Genomic DNA, 15,107 nt, shown 5'->3' with positions numbered 1-15,107 from the left:
GCCACTCAAGACACATACACGTACACGCCTAGTTTTTCTCCTCTTGATTAGAGGAGGAGAAGCTGTTTCTCTTGGGATACTTTCATGATCCCTCCATCCAAATTCTACATTTCTTTAAAAGTCAGCTCTCCAAAAAACAATCTGAAATTTTTATCCCATAGTTAGCTTTTACATAATCTTGAATACCTGAGCTAGAAGAGAGTTTCCTGCCATTCGGTCTAACCTCACATCCAGTTTAGGACTCCCTGCCCCCACCCCTTACCCCACAGCATTCTTCAGAGATTCATTCTTTCCTCATCCTGGTATTAGACCACTACTCTATGATGGGATGTGGATGAAAAAATGAAAGAACTAGCCTGCTCACAAGAAGCTTATACTATAATAGGAAAGACAAAGGTTCAGTTACAAAGCAGACAAAGTGAAGGGACAGAGGAAAGTATGAGGCAGGTTGGTGATGTGGGGGAGAAAATGACCCTGAAGGGTGAGGAGTTTACCCAGCAGACAGGTCAGAGAAGGTATTCCCTGGAAGAGGGCAGCATGGAACTGTCTTTCTCTTTCTGAATTTCTTTAGCACGTATGAATCCAGTCAACATCACACCACCCTGCTCTGTGCAGGTTCTGCTCTTGGACATCAATTTTCTGTTTAACAAACATCTTGATATCCTCCAACCAGAAGATACTTTTTTTTTTTTTTTTTTTTTTTTTTTTTACAGAGTCTTGCTCTGTCGCCAGGCTGGAGTGCAGTGGATCCATCTTGGCTCACTGCAACCTCTGCCTCCTGGGTTCAAGCGATTCTCCTGCCTCAGCCTCCTGAGTAACTGGGACTACAGGCGCGCACCACCACACCCAGCTAATTTTTGTATTTTTAGTAGAGATGGGGTTTCACCAGGTTGGCCAGGATGGTCTCGATCTCTTGACCTCGTGATCTGCCCGCCTCAGCCTCCCAAAGTGCTGGGATTATAGGTGTGAGCCACCACGCCTGGCCCAGAAGATAATTTTTTAAGGAGAAGAGATGTTTTCTCTCTTTTTGTATGCCTCACATTGCTTAGTAGTATCAGGCACCAAGTAGGGGCTACCTTATTTGTGTTCTGTTTTAATATAAAGGGGTACTGTACACCCATTGTAAGATGTATTTTGATTTCCTTTATTTAGTAACAGTAATGATAGATTTGCCCTGCTGTTCAGCATTCCAAATTCTAACCATTTATTCTTCCTTGCCTCCATTTCCTCTATCTGTTCTTCCATTCACTTTTGTGACAACACTCTATGCCTGTAAGATGACTGTGAGGGAAGTGTATTTGGCTGTGAAATAAAACCAAACTAACTGGGCTGTATGGGAATGGAAGTTGTAGTTTTGCGTTTCCAGCCTGATGGTTTAAACAAGTAAGTTAACCAGCCATAGACTGGTGGTACATCTTGCTTATTGAATGATTTGAATAATCCCTTTATAATATTTTAGACATGGTAAGTTATGATCATTCTGGGATTGGTAAGTCATCACAAAATAATTCTTCTCAGGGTCTTACTAAGACCCTCAGGCTCTTCAAACAGGTCTGCTTCTTCCCTTTACCTCCACTCACCACTATCTCCCCTCAAAATATTTGGCTTTTTTGTGGCAGAGTGAAATAGAATGGAGTATTTGAAGATTGGTCTCTTGTGGGAAAAGAGAAGTCCGTGGCCATTTTTTCTTTTTTGATGGAAGTGGCAGATGCAGCAGCTAATTATTCCCTAATATTGATTCTTTCTTCTCCCATACTACTAGAACCCCTGATTTTTAGCTGGGCATATGGTTACATAGACTATTCAATTTCCCACACTTCCTTACAGCTTCTTGTGGTCACGTGACTAAATTTGGAGCCACGGGATGTGGGAGACAGTGATCCAAGCAGCTGCTAGGTTGAGTCCTTTAAGACAAAAAGCATGTCCTGTCCTTCCTGCTTTGTTCATCCTCCCCGGGGACAGAATGTGACTGATGGTTAGTATTCTGGACCATGGAGATGAGGGCAACACCCTTGACGTAGAAGAGCAATAAGATGGAAGGAGCCTGGGGCTGTGATTGGAATTACCATGTGAGTCCTAGACTGCTTATCCTAGGAGCTCTTATGTCAAAGAGGAATAAATTGTTCTGTGTAAGCTATGCTTATTTTAGGTCTCTATTTCAGCAGCTAATTCATGAGAGTAGGAATTTAAAAATACTTGTGAGGTTCAGTGTCAACTGAATGATATGAACAAGATGAGAAACATACTTTTAAAGATATTTAATGATGTTTTTCAAATCAGTACAAAAATTTAAATACAAAAATGATTTGCTATTGACAAGTCTCAAATCTGTCATGGGAACTCAAACAAGTTACCAGTCTGTTCACCGTTCATTGTATTCTATAAAATATTTGATAACAGTCACCCACTACAGACATTCTTTTCCCCTGTGGGATGTCATACTGCATTAAAACTCTGTATTTACATAACAATAATATGAGTTTGGTCCATTTCACATGGAAGAATTCTGGTTAATTTTGAACTAAATAGGGATTATAGCACAATCCCTAGACTTTAGAACACGTGGTTGTTTCATCTGCTTTTACACTAATATGTTAACATGTTGTGCAGCACTCAAAAGGGAAATACAGGCACATAGATAATTATTTAAAACTCTTTTTTAAATTAAATGGAGTATCATTTAGGTCTGAGATTAGCACCATTGTAGAATGCACAGTATTTGGCATAGATGTTGCTCCTCTTCTATCTAAAAGTTAGAAACCTATGTCTGATAATACACATACACACACATGCGCACGCATACACACGCGCGCGCGCACACACACACACACACACACATATATATATAGGCAATTGAGTAACAACCAATAAATAAGTTGGAAGATATTTTGAAAAGTGAAATTTGGTTTTAACTAAAAAGATAATTTCTGTCTTTCTTGGTGGGAATTAAAAGCCCATACATGTACAGATAAATACAATTTTACAAATCACCTGATCTGACTTGCTTTTAAACCATTTCAATGTGGCTGTTTAGCAGAAGGAGCCCAATGGATCCATGCTGCCCACCATAGTCATCAGCCCAAAACCAGTATCCTCAAGAACAACCCAAAGTATATTTGGCCACATAGATGCTGTCTGCTTTGAAAACAAAGGTTGTGGAGGACATCTTTTTGTTGGAAAAAGATTGTTGTATAATTAGTAGTGACAAGAACCCCTGTGGTAATGGACTAATTTCTCTTCTTAAAAATTGAGAAGAAATGGTGCTTGTATACTATATAGGGAAATGAGATATTGGCCAAGAGAAGAATTTTTGTGATGGTAATAATGATTCAGATTTGACAAAGACACATTTCCATGTGTTTTCATACCGTATTTATTTGTGTATTTTTCCATCTATATCTATCCCCTTAACTCACGGTTTTATTTTTGACAAAAATATACAAGATTCCACCACCATAACCCCACATTATTGCTCCAAGTGATAGAGTCAGCAGCAGGCTAATAGCAGGCTCGAAATGGGTCTTTGGTGTTTGGAGACCAGATTAGAATGCCCAAAGCAGTTAGTATGTGCCCAAGCAAAAACCTGGAAAAATATTTATTTCTCCTTTTCAGACTTGTATTGGCCTTTGATTTGTGCCGAGTACAGGATGACATTAAAAACACAGGCTCTTGTTGCCCTTTGACATTCTACATAGCCCTTCCACAGTCCGCTTCTAAGGAAACAGTTCTTTTCCTATACATTTACTACCTACACCCAGAAGCAGCACATCTGTTTTTAAATTCGAAATTTCAGAATTATTTTTTTCAAATATTAATTTTTCTATGTAATTCTGAAACTCCCCCCTCACCAGTTATGGCTTGGATTTTGAAAGTTGACTTTGGCCGGGCGCGGTGGCTCATGCCTGTAATCCCAGCACTTTGGAAGACTGAGGCAGGTGCATCACTTGAGGCCAGGAGTTTGAGACCAGCCTGGCCAACATGGCGAAAACCCATCTTTACTAAATATACAAAAATTAGCCAGGTATGGTGGCGCAAGACTGTAGTCCCAGTACTCGGGAGGCTGAGACAGGACAATTGCTTGAACCTAGGAGGTAGAGGTTGCAGTAAGCCAAGATCGTGCTACTGCACTCCAGCCTGGGTGACAGAGTAAGACTCCATCTCAAAAAAAAAAAAATTGACTTTGGAACCTCAGATTACACATCAGTTTGCATACATGCTAAACAGAGAAATGTCCTCAAAATTCAGTTACTAAAGATTACTGATATCTCCATGATTAGAACCACACTGTGGTTGTGTGTGTAGTCAAAGGAGGAGAATTTTTAATGCTATATAAGCATAACTGATAACTGCTATTACAAATAAATATTCCACAAATTTGGAAAGTTATTAGAGGAAGAGTTTTTTTTCCTTGTAATTTCCAGGTGTTTATATTAGTTGGGCCATAGTGAAAATTACATGGAGGAAAGAAAATAGGAAAATAAGTCACAGAAAAAGAAAATCAAAACAAATAGAAACTCTGGGGAACAAGTGAGTTAATTACTGCTCATGTCTCCCATCCGGTTCTCTAGCTCCTTGAGGGTTACTGTCTAATGCTCCACAAAAGTGCCTTACCCAGTGCTTGGTACAGAGAAGGCACTGAATAAATTCACAAAGGCCAATTGGTTCACCCATTCTTTTAGAGACAACAGACACGCAATTCTGACGAGGACTCCTGTTACTAAAAGACACAGCCTCTGATACAAGAGAGATATCCCTTTGACTAAAGCATTACCAGGGTCCCCAGGGCCCCCTCCCACTGGGGCGGTAACACTACGGGTCTCCCCACCATATATTCCATGTCAAAGTATCTACACAAATACAGAGGAAATTAAGCAAGTAAATACGGTATGTAATTGTTATCATTTGTATTTCTTTAAGGCATATTTATAAATATTTTAAAGTAAACAATATGAGTGAGTGCCTTTCATTAGCTATGATCTTTCATACTGATATATTTTGACTGATCTGAATAAGCAGGTTATTGTGGAAGCATATAACATAAAACAGCTAATATGATTCCAGTGGGTACAACCAAGTGTCAGTACTTGATACATAAATCTATCCCATCATTCGCAATTACAGGCTGCTGTGTGGAGTATTAAACATGCATCTTAGTTTTTATTTGTACACGATGGTCCAAATTTTCACTTACATATAACTTTCCAACTGTATAAATGTTTTGAAGCAATTATGTTTTTCATTTGGATTTTTTGGTGTGTCATTTTCTTCTATAAAATCTCTTTCTTTGTTTTTTGTTTTTTTGTTTTTACATGGGATACAATAAATATCCTGAAAAGGAGGAGTGGACATACTGCCCGGCATACAGTCCTGCAGCCTGTTCTGAGGGCATCTGGAGGAACACCCGGTCTCCGGGCCTGAGCAGCAGCACTGCACTCCCAGATGCCTGGTCCAGGAAGCCCTTTTTGTACTCGTCATACGTGTACATCACGGGCTCGTTGTTCTTGAATAGAGCAACCCACACGTTGCCCCCCTTGCAGTGAACGTGGTATGCAAAGTAGTAGACACCAGGGACCTCACAGGTGAAGATGCCCGTCTGCGGGTTGTAGTTCTGTCTGCCGTTATACAGCAGTTTGTCAAACTTCACTGGGGCCCCCACCGGTGGGAAAGGTGCGGTTAGCTCGGCGGTAAATGCAGGCATCTCATAGGCTGGCCCTCCATTCTTGCCTTTCTTAGCCCCGTAGGCATGGGGGGGTTTCACGCCATCAATTCCCAGCCCCATATCTGGCAGATACTCTCCCTGGGGTGGTGGTGTAGGGGGCATCACAGCTGGGGGTCCTGGAGGTCCTGGAGGGCCTGGGGGTCCTGGAAGGCCAGGCTGGCCTTGAGGACCAAGGGCACCAGGCTTCCCTGGGGGGCCATGAAGTCCTGCCACTCCGGGTTTCCCTATACCAGGGAACCCAGGGGGCCCTGGGAGGCCCGGCTCCCCTTTGGGGCCTGGAATCCCAGGTGGTCCAATGGGGCCACTAGGGCCCCCAATCCCTGGGATACCTGGGGGGCCCTGTAAACCCTGATCCCCTGGGATTCCTGGCTCTCCCTTAGGTCCGAGAAGCCCTGGAACACCAGGGAGTCCTGGTACACCTTTTTGCCCAGCTTCCCCCTTGGGCCCTATGGGACCTGGCAAACCCCTCATGCCAGGAGGCCCTACTTCACCAAGGAAACCTGGCTTTCCTGGGAAGCCTTGAAGCCCTGGCTCACCCTTGGGACCTGGTAGCCCCTGTGGCCCTACAATCCCACCTTCTCCTTTGGGTCCAGGAAAACCAATAGCACCTGGAGGGCCCATAGGACCTGGGATTCCAGGCAGGCCTGGCTCTCCTGGAGGACCCCCTATTCCTGGGGCACCTATTGGTCCTTTCTCCCCTCTTGGTCCAAGAGCCCCAGGAACACCTCCCATGCCCCGGTCACCTTTGGGTCCTGGGAAGCCTGGTTTCCCAATCCCTGGAAGGCCTGGGGGTCCTGGTAGCCCTGGCAGTCCTTGCTCCCCTTTGCCACCTGGAAATCCTGGCTGGCCTGGGATCCCATCCTGGCCTGGCTTTCCAATTCCGGGTATCCCAGGAGGTCCTTGAACCCCTGGTACCCCAATAGGGCCTTGTGGCCCGGGTTCTCCTGGAGCCCCTGGCTTTCCTAGGGGGCCCTGGGGCCCAGGGAAGCCTGTCACTCCTGGTTTGCCCACTCCTGGCAGTCCAACAGGGCCGGGAGGGCCGTGCATCCCTGGAGGCCCCTTTACACCTGGCGCGCCTGGCATCCCGAAGCCCTTGTCTCCTTTAGGACCCCGAAGGCCTTGAGGTCCTGGTAGTCCTTTGGGTCCTCGATCACCCTTTGGTCCTGGTTGCCCTGGTAACCCTGGCCCACCTGGCTTCCCAATGCCAGGAAGTCCATGAGGCCCTGGAGGTCCTTGTGGTCCTGGGATCCCCATAGGCCCAATTTCCCCTTTCTGTCCAATTTCTCCTTTTGCCCCAGGCATGCCCATGGCTCCTGGCTTCCCTGGCATTCCAGGCATACCTGGCTTTCCAACTCCTGGATATCCCTGTGGCCCTGGTTTTCCTTTAATTCCAGGTATCCCATGACCTGGCAAACCAGGGGGCCCAGGTGGTCCTCTTGGGCCAGGCTCTCCACGGGGACCTTGTTCCCCTCGTAAACTGGCTAATGGTATTTCTACTGGGAAGAGAAGAGAGAGAAGGGGTATGGGGGGAGAGAGAGAGATTGATTAGTAGATTGTCTCTCACATCAATGAAGTACTGACAACCATTATTTAGTTCTGACACATTTGCCTAATACTTATCAAGATAAAAGACTAGGAATAATATGCTCATCTTCTAGACCTTAAAAATCAGGCCTGGCATGGTGGCTCGTGCCTGTAATCCTACAACTTTGGGAGGCCCAGGCAGATGCATCACCTGAAGTCAGGAGTTCGAGACCAGCTTGGCCAACACAGTGAAACCGCGTCTCTACTAAAAATACAAAAATTAGCCGGGTGTGGTGGCACGTGCCTGTAGTCCCAGCTACTTGGGAGGCTGAGGCAGGAGAATCACTTGAACCCGGGAGGCAGAGGTTGCAGTGAGCCGAGATCACACCACTGCACTCCAGCCTGGGTGAAAGAGCGAAACTCCATCTCCAAAAAGAAAAAAATAAATAAATAAGAAAGAAAAATCAAGCTGACAATTTTTTAAATGTATTTGAGGTATTTTTTGATAACTGATATGTGAAGCTGCTTGTATCAGCATTGGCTAAGTAAAGAAGCTAAAAAGTAATGAAGAAGAAACATTTTTCCAAGTATAAAACTTGGAGATATTATGGTGTGTTTATTATAGTGAATTTGGAAGATTCAAAGATGTATAAAGAAAAATCAAATTTGCCTATAAGCCCACTACTCAGAGATAACCACTTAACATGTATATATATTTTCATCTCATTTGTTCTATGTGTGTGTGTGTGTGTGTGTGTGTGTGTGTGTATTTTAAACAATATTGGAGTTGTTATCCAAATTATAGTTGTATTTTATTTATGGGGTACAAAGTGATACTATGATTCATGAATACAATGTGGAATAATTAAATCAAGCTAAATATATCTATCACTTCAAATACTTATTTTTATCTCGTGAGAAATTTGAAATTTACTCTTTCAGTGATTTTGAAGTGTGTAATACATTATTATTAACTATACTCGCTATTCTATGCAATAGATATCCAAAAAACAACTTATTTCTCCTGCCTAACTGAGGCTTTAAACCTTTCATCATCATCTCTCCATTCTCTCCCTCCTATCCCACCCCAAGGCCTCTGGTAACCACCATTCTCCTCTGGGTTTCTATGAGTTTGATTGTTTTAGATTCCACATTTAAGAGAGAATATGCAGGATTTTTCTTCCTGTGCCTGGCAAAGTTTTTAAATATAATAATTTATGGCCAAGATATTTCCTCTTATGCTTAAATACAGTATGATGTGAAATATAAAAGGAAAGAATAGAGTTATTTTTTGTGTGGTTCAATAACATCTTTCCACATCTCTCCTTTAGAATTAGTAGATTTGCTTAATTTCTTGAATGTGCTGTGGGATTTCCTAAGCCTCAAATATTAGTTCATTAATTTAACAAATAATTTCTCATATACAAATCTGGCTTTTAAGTAGGACTGATGAATAAGATATTTTAGAATGATAAACAGTATGGATGAAGTCGAGAGCTTGACTTAGGAACAAGAAGCTCTGCTTATCTTTCTGGTCTTGGCATGAGATTGTGACTGGGTCCCTTAAGCCGTCAGCATCTCTGCTTGCCTATCTGTACAGCAAGAATAAGAATAATACAGCCACACTACAAGATTAGAGAATAGATGTGAAAGGTGTCACCGTTTCTCAAATTGTTATTGAAATACACAGCACGTGCTGTTATAATGAACATGCTGTGCCTTTCAGATGAACACAACTCTGGATCTCCCATGCTGCTGGGACTAATGGATAACATGGAGAAATGAAATATATGGTCCCAATATCTTCTTGGCATAATACTTATGTCACTAGTAGCACCTTAATCCTGACCATTGTACTTTTCACTGAGCTACTATCAGAGAATAAAATACAAACAGAGAACTCATTTTAAGATATGAGTATCCATCAGAGTAAGTACAAGAAGTGCCAAAGGCAAGGCAAGCCATTCAATAAATGAAGGAAAAGAAATGTCTGAGATAATATTCTAAGTATAATACTAGCTCCTAAAGAGAAGAAAGTCAGGAATACTTTCTTTACATGAATAGATATGATTATAGTACTATTCAGGCATGCTATTTCTAACCAGCGAATTGTGTAGTTACTGTATTGAGGAGTTATTTGGGGAAGAGTAGGAGAGATGAATCAGGAATCCCTGGTGTCTAGCACAGTGCCTGGAACACACTCTGTTCTTACTGAGGATTTGTTGAATGAGCAGTTGTAGCAACTCCAATTTCCTATGGTGCTTTAGCATTTACTCAGCACTTTACTTACTATGTATGTCACTGATTCTCTCAACAATCTTATTTTACAAATGAAGAAAAATAGGCTCCGAAAGGTCAAATGACTAGGTCTCTCTCATTTCTGGCATCCAGGCATCTAGGCCTCTAAGTTCCAAATCCAGTAGTTCTCCAGAGGTGGAGCTTCCTGCCATTGTAGGGACTAGTGGGACTGGCTCCACTTCCTCAAAGGTAATTGCTGCTCTGATGCAGCAAGTACTAGGTTTCTGAGAACTGCAGACAAACCAAATGAATTTATCGTCAAGTGTCTGTCACACTGAGGGGCATTTTGTTGGTGCTAAATAAATACGCCAAGAAAGCAACAAGAGAGATTTTCAGGTGTCATCCCTAGATGCAGTCTATACTCTTAGTTTCCTTCTGTTGATCTATTGATTAACATATGTAATTAGAGTAGTATTAAAAACACTTGCACCTGTCTAATACTTAGTTCGCAAAATGCTTTCCTGTGACTTTTCTTTTAACACAGCAGGTCCTTACAACATCGTTCTCTTAGTTCAGAAGACTGACTTGTCACCTTTCTTTTTTTTCCACTGCTTTAGCTCCCAGCATCTGGCCCAGAGCCTGACACAAATAGGTGCTCACTATAGATAGTTGCTGAATGTTTGAATAAATAAACAATAAGGGGATAGACTATTTGTGATTTAATATATTTTATTTCATCTGATGCTAGTTAAAATAATAAAGCAAAACATAAATGGTAGTCTTATCTGTGTCTTTAAGGCTTGAACTTTTCAAGAATATGGTTAGAACATAGTAGGCATTTTAAAAATGCCAGTAACAAATTCTAAAACTAAAGCTTCTAAAATTTATCTTCCCCCTCTGATCCCATAATTTAGAGATTTGGAAAGCTGTTGTTTTATAACAGCCTGGGAGTATGATGTTACCTTTGCCTTTCTTGGGTACGGCTTCCTTGCCCATTCTTGGCGCCGGTTGAATTTCCTTCATATATTGGGGTAGGTGTGGATACTCTTTGCCATACTGCAAGTGGGGCATCTCCTTGCCCATGACAAGGCCATCTTTGGCCAAAGGCATGTGAGGTACTTGCTGACCCAGGGGCTGGTATTGTGGAATTTGTGGTGGCATCTGAGGAGGAATTTGAGGTGGCAGCGGCTTGATCCCATAGTAGGCACCAGCCTGAATGAGCCTGATGGAACTCAGGGAAATGGTAAGCAGCACTCCCAGCAGCTGCAGAGGGCCAGGCAGCACAGCCATCACCTGTGGGAGGAACCAATGCACCAACTTGGTGAAACTCTGCAAGGCCAAGTGACTAGAGTTTATTTAGAGATAGAATGGGGGAAAAAAAGGGAAACAGTCTTTAACATCAGAACTTCATGATAGAAGGCAAATGAAAAGGAAAATGCTACCTTTCTATAGAAAACAAACAAACAGAAAATAGGGAATAGTGGAATCTGTCAAATAAAGGCAATTGGTAGGAACATAGACTATGGGAGAGACTACTGGTTGTCCCCCATATCGATTCTGCCTTTCTTGCCCTGTTTTCCCGTCTTCACCTGGGAATAGAGCAGCCCAGAATGAAGACATTTCAGCCAGGCAGGGCCATTTCAGCCATTCTTGCCAATTGTGTATAGTTGTCATGGGTGTACCTTCCAGGAAGAATCCTAAAAAGGAGTGGATATGTCTTCCCCTTCCTCCTTCCTTCTGGCTGGATTGCTGATATGTTACTGGAAACAGACCACACATCTTGGACCATGAGGCGAATGCAGTGCACAGAGAATGATAAAACGAGCTAGAATAAACCTCAGTCCTGGTTGAATACAAGATGCCATACCAATCCTTAAATCTGGACTTTGTTTACCCAAGAGAGAAGTGAAGTTCTATCTTCTTTAAGCCACTGTTAGTTTGGGCAGTCTACATTTGCATGAAACCTAATCCTAACAGAATATATTCTGATAAAAGGAGGCAAAACTGGTGACAAGTTAGGCTTTGTTAATAAGTGCCAAAATTATATTCTAAATGGAAACAGTTAATAATTTATAGGCTTTATGCTACAGTAGAGATTTTTCATCTGCCAGATGAGGGCTGCTTTGATGTAGTCACAAATAAATGTAAATGTAAAGAGCAAACAGGAACAAAGACTGCAGAAGTCTGAGTTGAAGAGAAAATGCTTCTTCATGTGACAGTATGAAATATTTTAAAAATCGCTATCATAATTATGCACCTTTATTTCTTGTATTAAAATACTATGAATTCATTAGTTTAGAAACTGGTTAATTGGACCATTAAAGTCTATCTTTGTCCTTTTGTGAAAGAAAGGAGTTTACGAAGCAAGAGTTGTATGAATAAGAGGGAGATGTTTAACTATTAATAAGAATACGCTGCTTCTAAGCCCATTAATAGCACTCTTTACAAATTGGCAGTAAACAGAATTAATATAAATGGGGCTTATCTGTTTATAAAAACCAGCTTGAAAAGACCTCTGTTTGGAAACGCCCTAGGCTTAAAACCAGACAGCCGAGAGAAGTGCATTGTTGGCAAATGCACACTAGAGGGCAAGTGTGATACACACTTAGGTCTGTTCAATATTCTGCCTGCCCACTCCCTGCCCTCTGTAGTTCTAACGCTGGGCATACACCAACTCCATGCTCACAATGTATAAAGGGGCTTAATGAAAATTTGAATCTTAAGGGACATGTCATCATAATGCTGGAGAGAGAGAGAGAGAAGTGGCAAATTTCTCACAATTTTTAATGTAAGTATCTTCTGGAAAACTTTGAAAAAACTTCTGTCTATAAATAATTCAATTTCCATCCTCTTGAGAGTTGTTTTCTTTGCTTTTGCCTTACTTAATTCTGGATCATAGTTTTCTACTTCTTAGAAAATGTGCGTTGATTTTGCAATATCCTATTCAAGGGTAATGCCAAGAGTGTATACAGGCTACAAAAGGATTGGTTAATAAAACACCTAATAAAATATTTAAAATGAATCCCTATCACAAAATTCAAGCTTTACAATTTTTCTAAATACACTAACTAATCATTTTTCCCCTGAAAAAATGAAGAAACAGTTGCTAGGCCCATTTTGGATTACTAAGATGAATATAATATGGCTGGTGGGCCTTACCATCAAGGAGTTTGTACCCTTAGTAGGGGTGACAGATGTGTAAACTGTTATTGAGTAGCAAAGGATATCTAGTAAAGAGTAAATTTTCCTCCTACTTCTGTTCTCCACTATCTAAAATCCCTTATGTTTGAAGCAACAATTTTTCCTCATATTTTTCAGATAGTCTGTGGATATGCACATATCATATACATCCCTTTCAAACATAAATTGCAGTATACTATACACACTTCTATTTTTTCCTTTTTTCACTCAAAGATCAGTACTTATTTCTTGTCTAGTTATATGTATCTAAACAAATTTCTTTAAGTTCTTCATTTATTAAAATATGACTTGGATGTTCCCTTAAGTCTTTTCTAGCTCTAACATTCAATGTCTGTAAGACAGTTACTAGAGATCTGAAAGTGTTAATCCATACCAGAAATGTGTGGTAATATATGGTAATGTATAAGCTGGTACTTAATTCTACTTTTGGGGATGAATGAATTTAATTATGGAACCCCAGACTTGTGGTGAAGTCTTTAATAATAAGCTAGCATGTTTGGCCCTTCAGCCTTCCATCAATTCAGTGGATGTGTTGGATTATACTTCATAATCTTTAAACCAGGACAATCTAATGAAATACTGGAAAACTGGAAGGAGATGAAATGCCTGGAAGAATACCAGTTGAATTATTTCCTCTCATGGGCTCAGCATATCTGTCCTGTAAACCAGCTCTTTAGGTCTGCCTTCTGCCATTTCTCTGGCTCTTTATCTAAATAAACTTTGTTCAGTTTTAACGTGAATATTTATATAAGGGCCCTGGTTAGAATTTACTGCTTTACTTATTCCTACTAATTTTTCTCCTGTCCCTGAGGATATTTTTGGTGGTCAAAGTGGTATGGTGGTTCTCCCAAATCACTCAAAAGAACATCAAATTTGGGTAACTTTATACAAACACCTGGCAAGAAAGAAGGAGCCTTGGAATTTTTGCTGGGAAGAAATTGTGATAGTGGGTTTTCATGCCTCTCTTTCTGAGAATGTGGAACACAATAATATTGTGAGTTCTCCTTAATATTTTCTTTGATTTCTATTTGACAGCTGGTGTGTGTGTGTGTGGGTGTGTGTGTGTGGGTGGGTGTGTGTGTATTTGTGTTCTTGAACATAAGCATATCTAATGTGTGTGAACATTGAATCTTTGCCAGCCAGGCTGGCTTAGTGATGGGTGTCATGTCATATGACAAAAGCACTGTCAAAGAAGTCAAAAGACTTGTATTTAAGTTTTGGCTCTGCCATTCTTCATGCCTATGACCTTGGACAAGTCCTTTATCTTCACTAAGCCTCAGTTTTCTTACCTGTAAAATAGCAATTATAATCTCTGCCCATCCCTCAGAGCTGTTCAGGGGTACAAATGATGATATGAATTCTTCATAAGCCAAAAAGGACTATTCAGATTTAAGTTATTATTAATGGAGTGTGACCAGAAAGACAAATCAAAACCAACTAAAATGTCAAAGATTTTCAAAGAAAGATACTAGCAAAGTAAATGTGAGGTTAACTGCAATAATGATAACCTAACATGAATAAAACAGTAATGGCCATTAAAATGCACTTGTTAAAAATGATTTAGAAAAAGAACAGCTGAACCAAGGCAGTCATTCATTCATGTGTCAAGAATAACCAATCCTAGATATTTTGAACAGCCCTAAATGGCTTCCTATATTTGAGCAGGGCTGCAGAGAATTTCAGATTCCTCATATGACCTGTAATGTATATAACAGAATAATGTGATACATATATTAACAGAATAATGTGATAGATATTTTAAATGCTCATCAGCATTCTATTTGTACGTTTATCCTCATTGGCTTACTATACAGAAGAATGTTTAAATATTTAATCTGTTGGTCCTTGCCTTGAATCCAACTTTCCCTTTCACATAGGCTAACACAGCATGTCTTTGTGTATGTATGTATGTCTCTGTTGTGTGTGCTGTGTATAAGCCTCTCTAATCAGCTCCTGGGCTGGTCCTCTGTGCCTCCTACTTGTACAAGATTTGTAGTCTCTTAAGACCCTCAAATTTGCCACCCTAAAGCAAGGGAAAGTCAGGCAGAATCCTCTTCCAGTGTTCACCAGAATTGCCTTCCTGGTTTTTCCATGCCTTTCAAAGAAAATTCTCTCTTGATTGCATTTCTCAGGGCAATTCATTCATTAGATATACCTATTGAACACCTACAAATTGTTAGGAAATGTTCTGAGTATTGGAGATACAGTGGTGAATTAGAGAGTGGAGGTATTATCTTATTGAACTCACAGTCTAGTGTGGAGAGACAGGTGGTAAATGTTAAAAATAAATTTTATAATTTGAGATTTGAGTGCTGTGAAAAAGCAATGGAGGTGTCTTAGTCATTAGGGCTGCTATAGCAAAATACCATAGGTTGAGTGGTTTATAAAGAACAGCAATTTCTCAGTGTTCATGAGGCTGGGAAGT

At 40.9% G+C, this 15,107-nt stretch overlaps 1 protein-coding gene across 7 annotated transcripts in view; it reads right to left on the bottom strand.

The window, feature by feature from the left end:
- Window positions 1-2,243: 2,243 nt before the first annotated feature.
- Window positions 2,244-15,107, bottom strand: part of COL8A1 (collagen type VIII alpha 1 chain) — a 160,496-nt gene continuing 147,632 nt past the window's right edge. For 4 of the 7 annotated variants that reach the window (XM_024355582.2, XM_009445993.4, XM_024355583.2 and 1 more), the window contains 2 exons: window positions 10,444-10,774; window positions 2,244-7,215 (listed from right to left, as the gene is read on the bottom strand). In XM_024355582.2, the coding sequence (XP_024211350.1) occupies window positions 5,306-7,215; window positions 10,444-10,771 (2,238 nt within the window). In that variant the 5' untranslated portion in view covers window positions 10,772-10,774 and the 3' untranslated portion in view covers window positions 2,244-5,305. The remainder of the gene's footprint in view (window positions 7,216-10,443; window positions 10,775-15,107) is intronic. The other 3 variants (XM_001141952.7, XM_063806939.1, XM_001142044.5) reach the window with 1 other exon arrangement.

This window comes from Pan troglodytes, chromosome 2 (genome assembly GCF_028858775.2).
Source record: "Pan troglodytes isolate AG18354 chromosome 2, NHGRI_mPanTro3-v2.0_pri, whole genome shotgun sequence".
NCBI classification, from domain to species: Eukaryota; Metazoa; Chordata; class Mammalia; order Primates; family Hominidae; genus Pan; species Pan troglodytes.
This window is presented reverse-complemented; position numbering and strand designations above follow the sequence as displayed.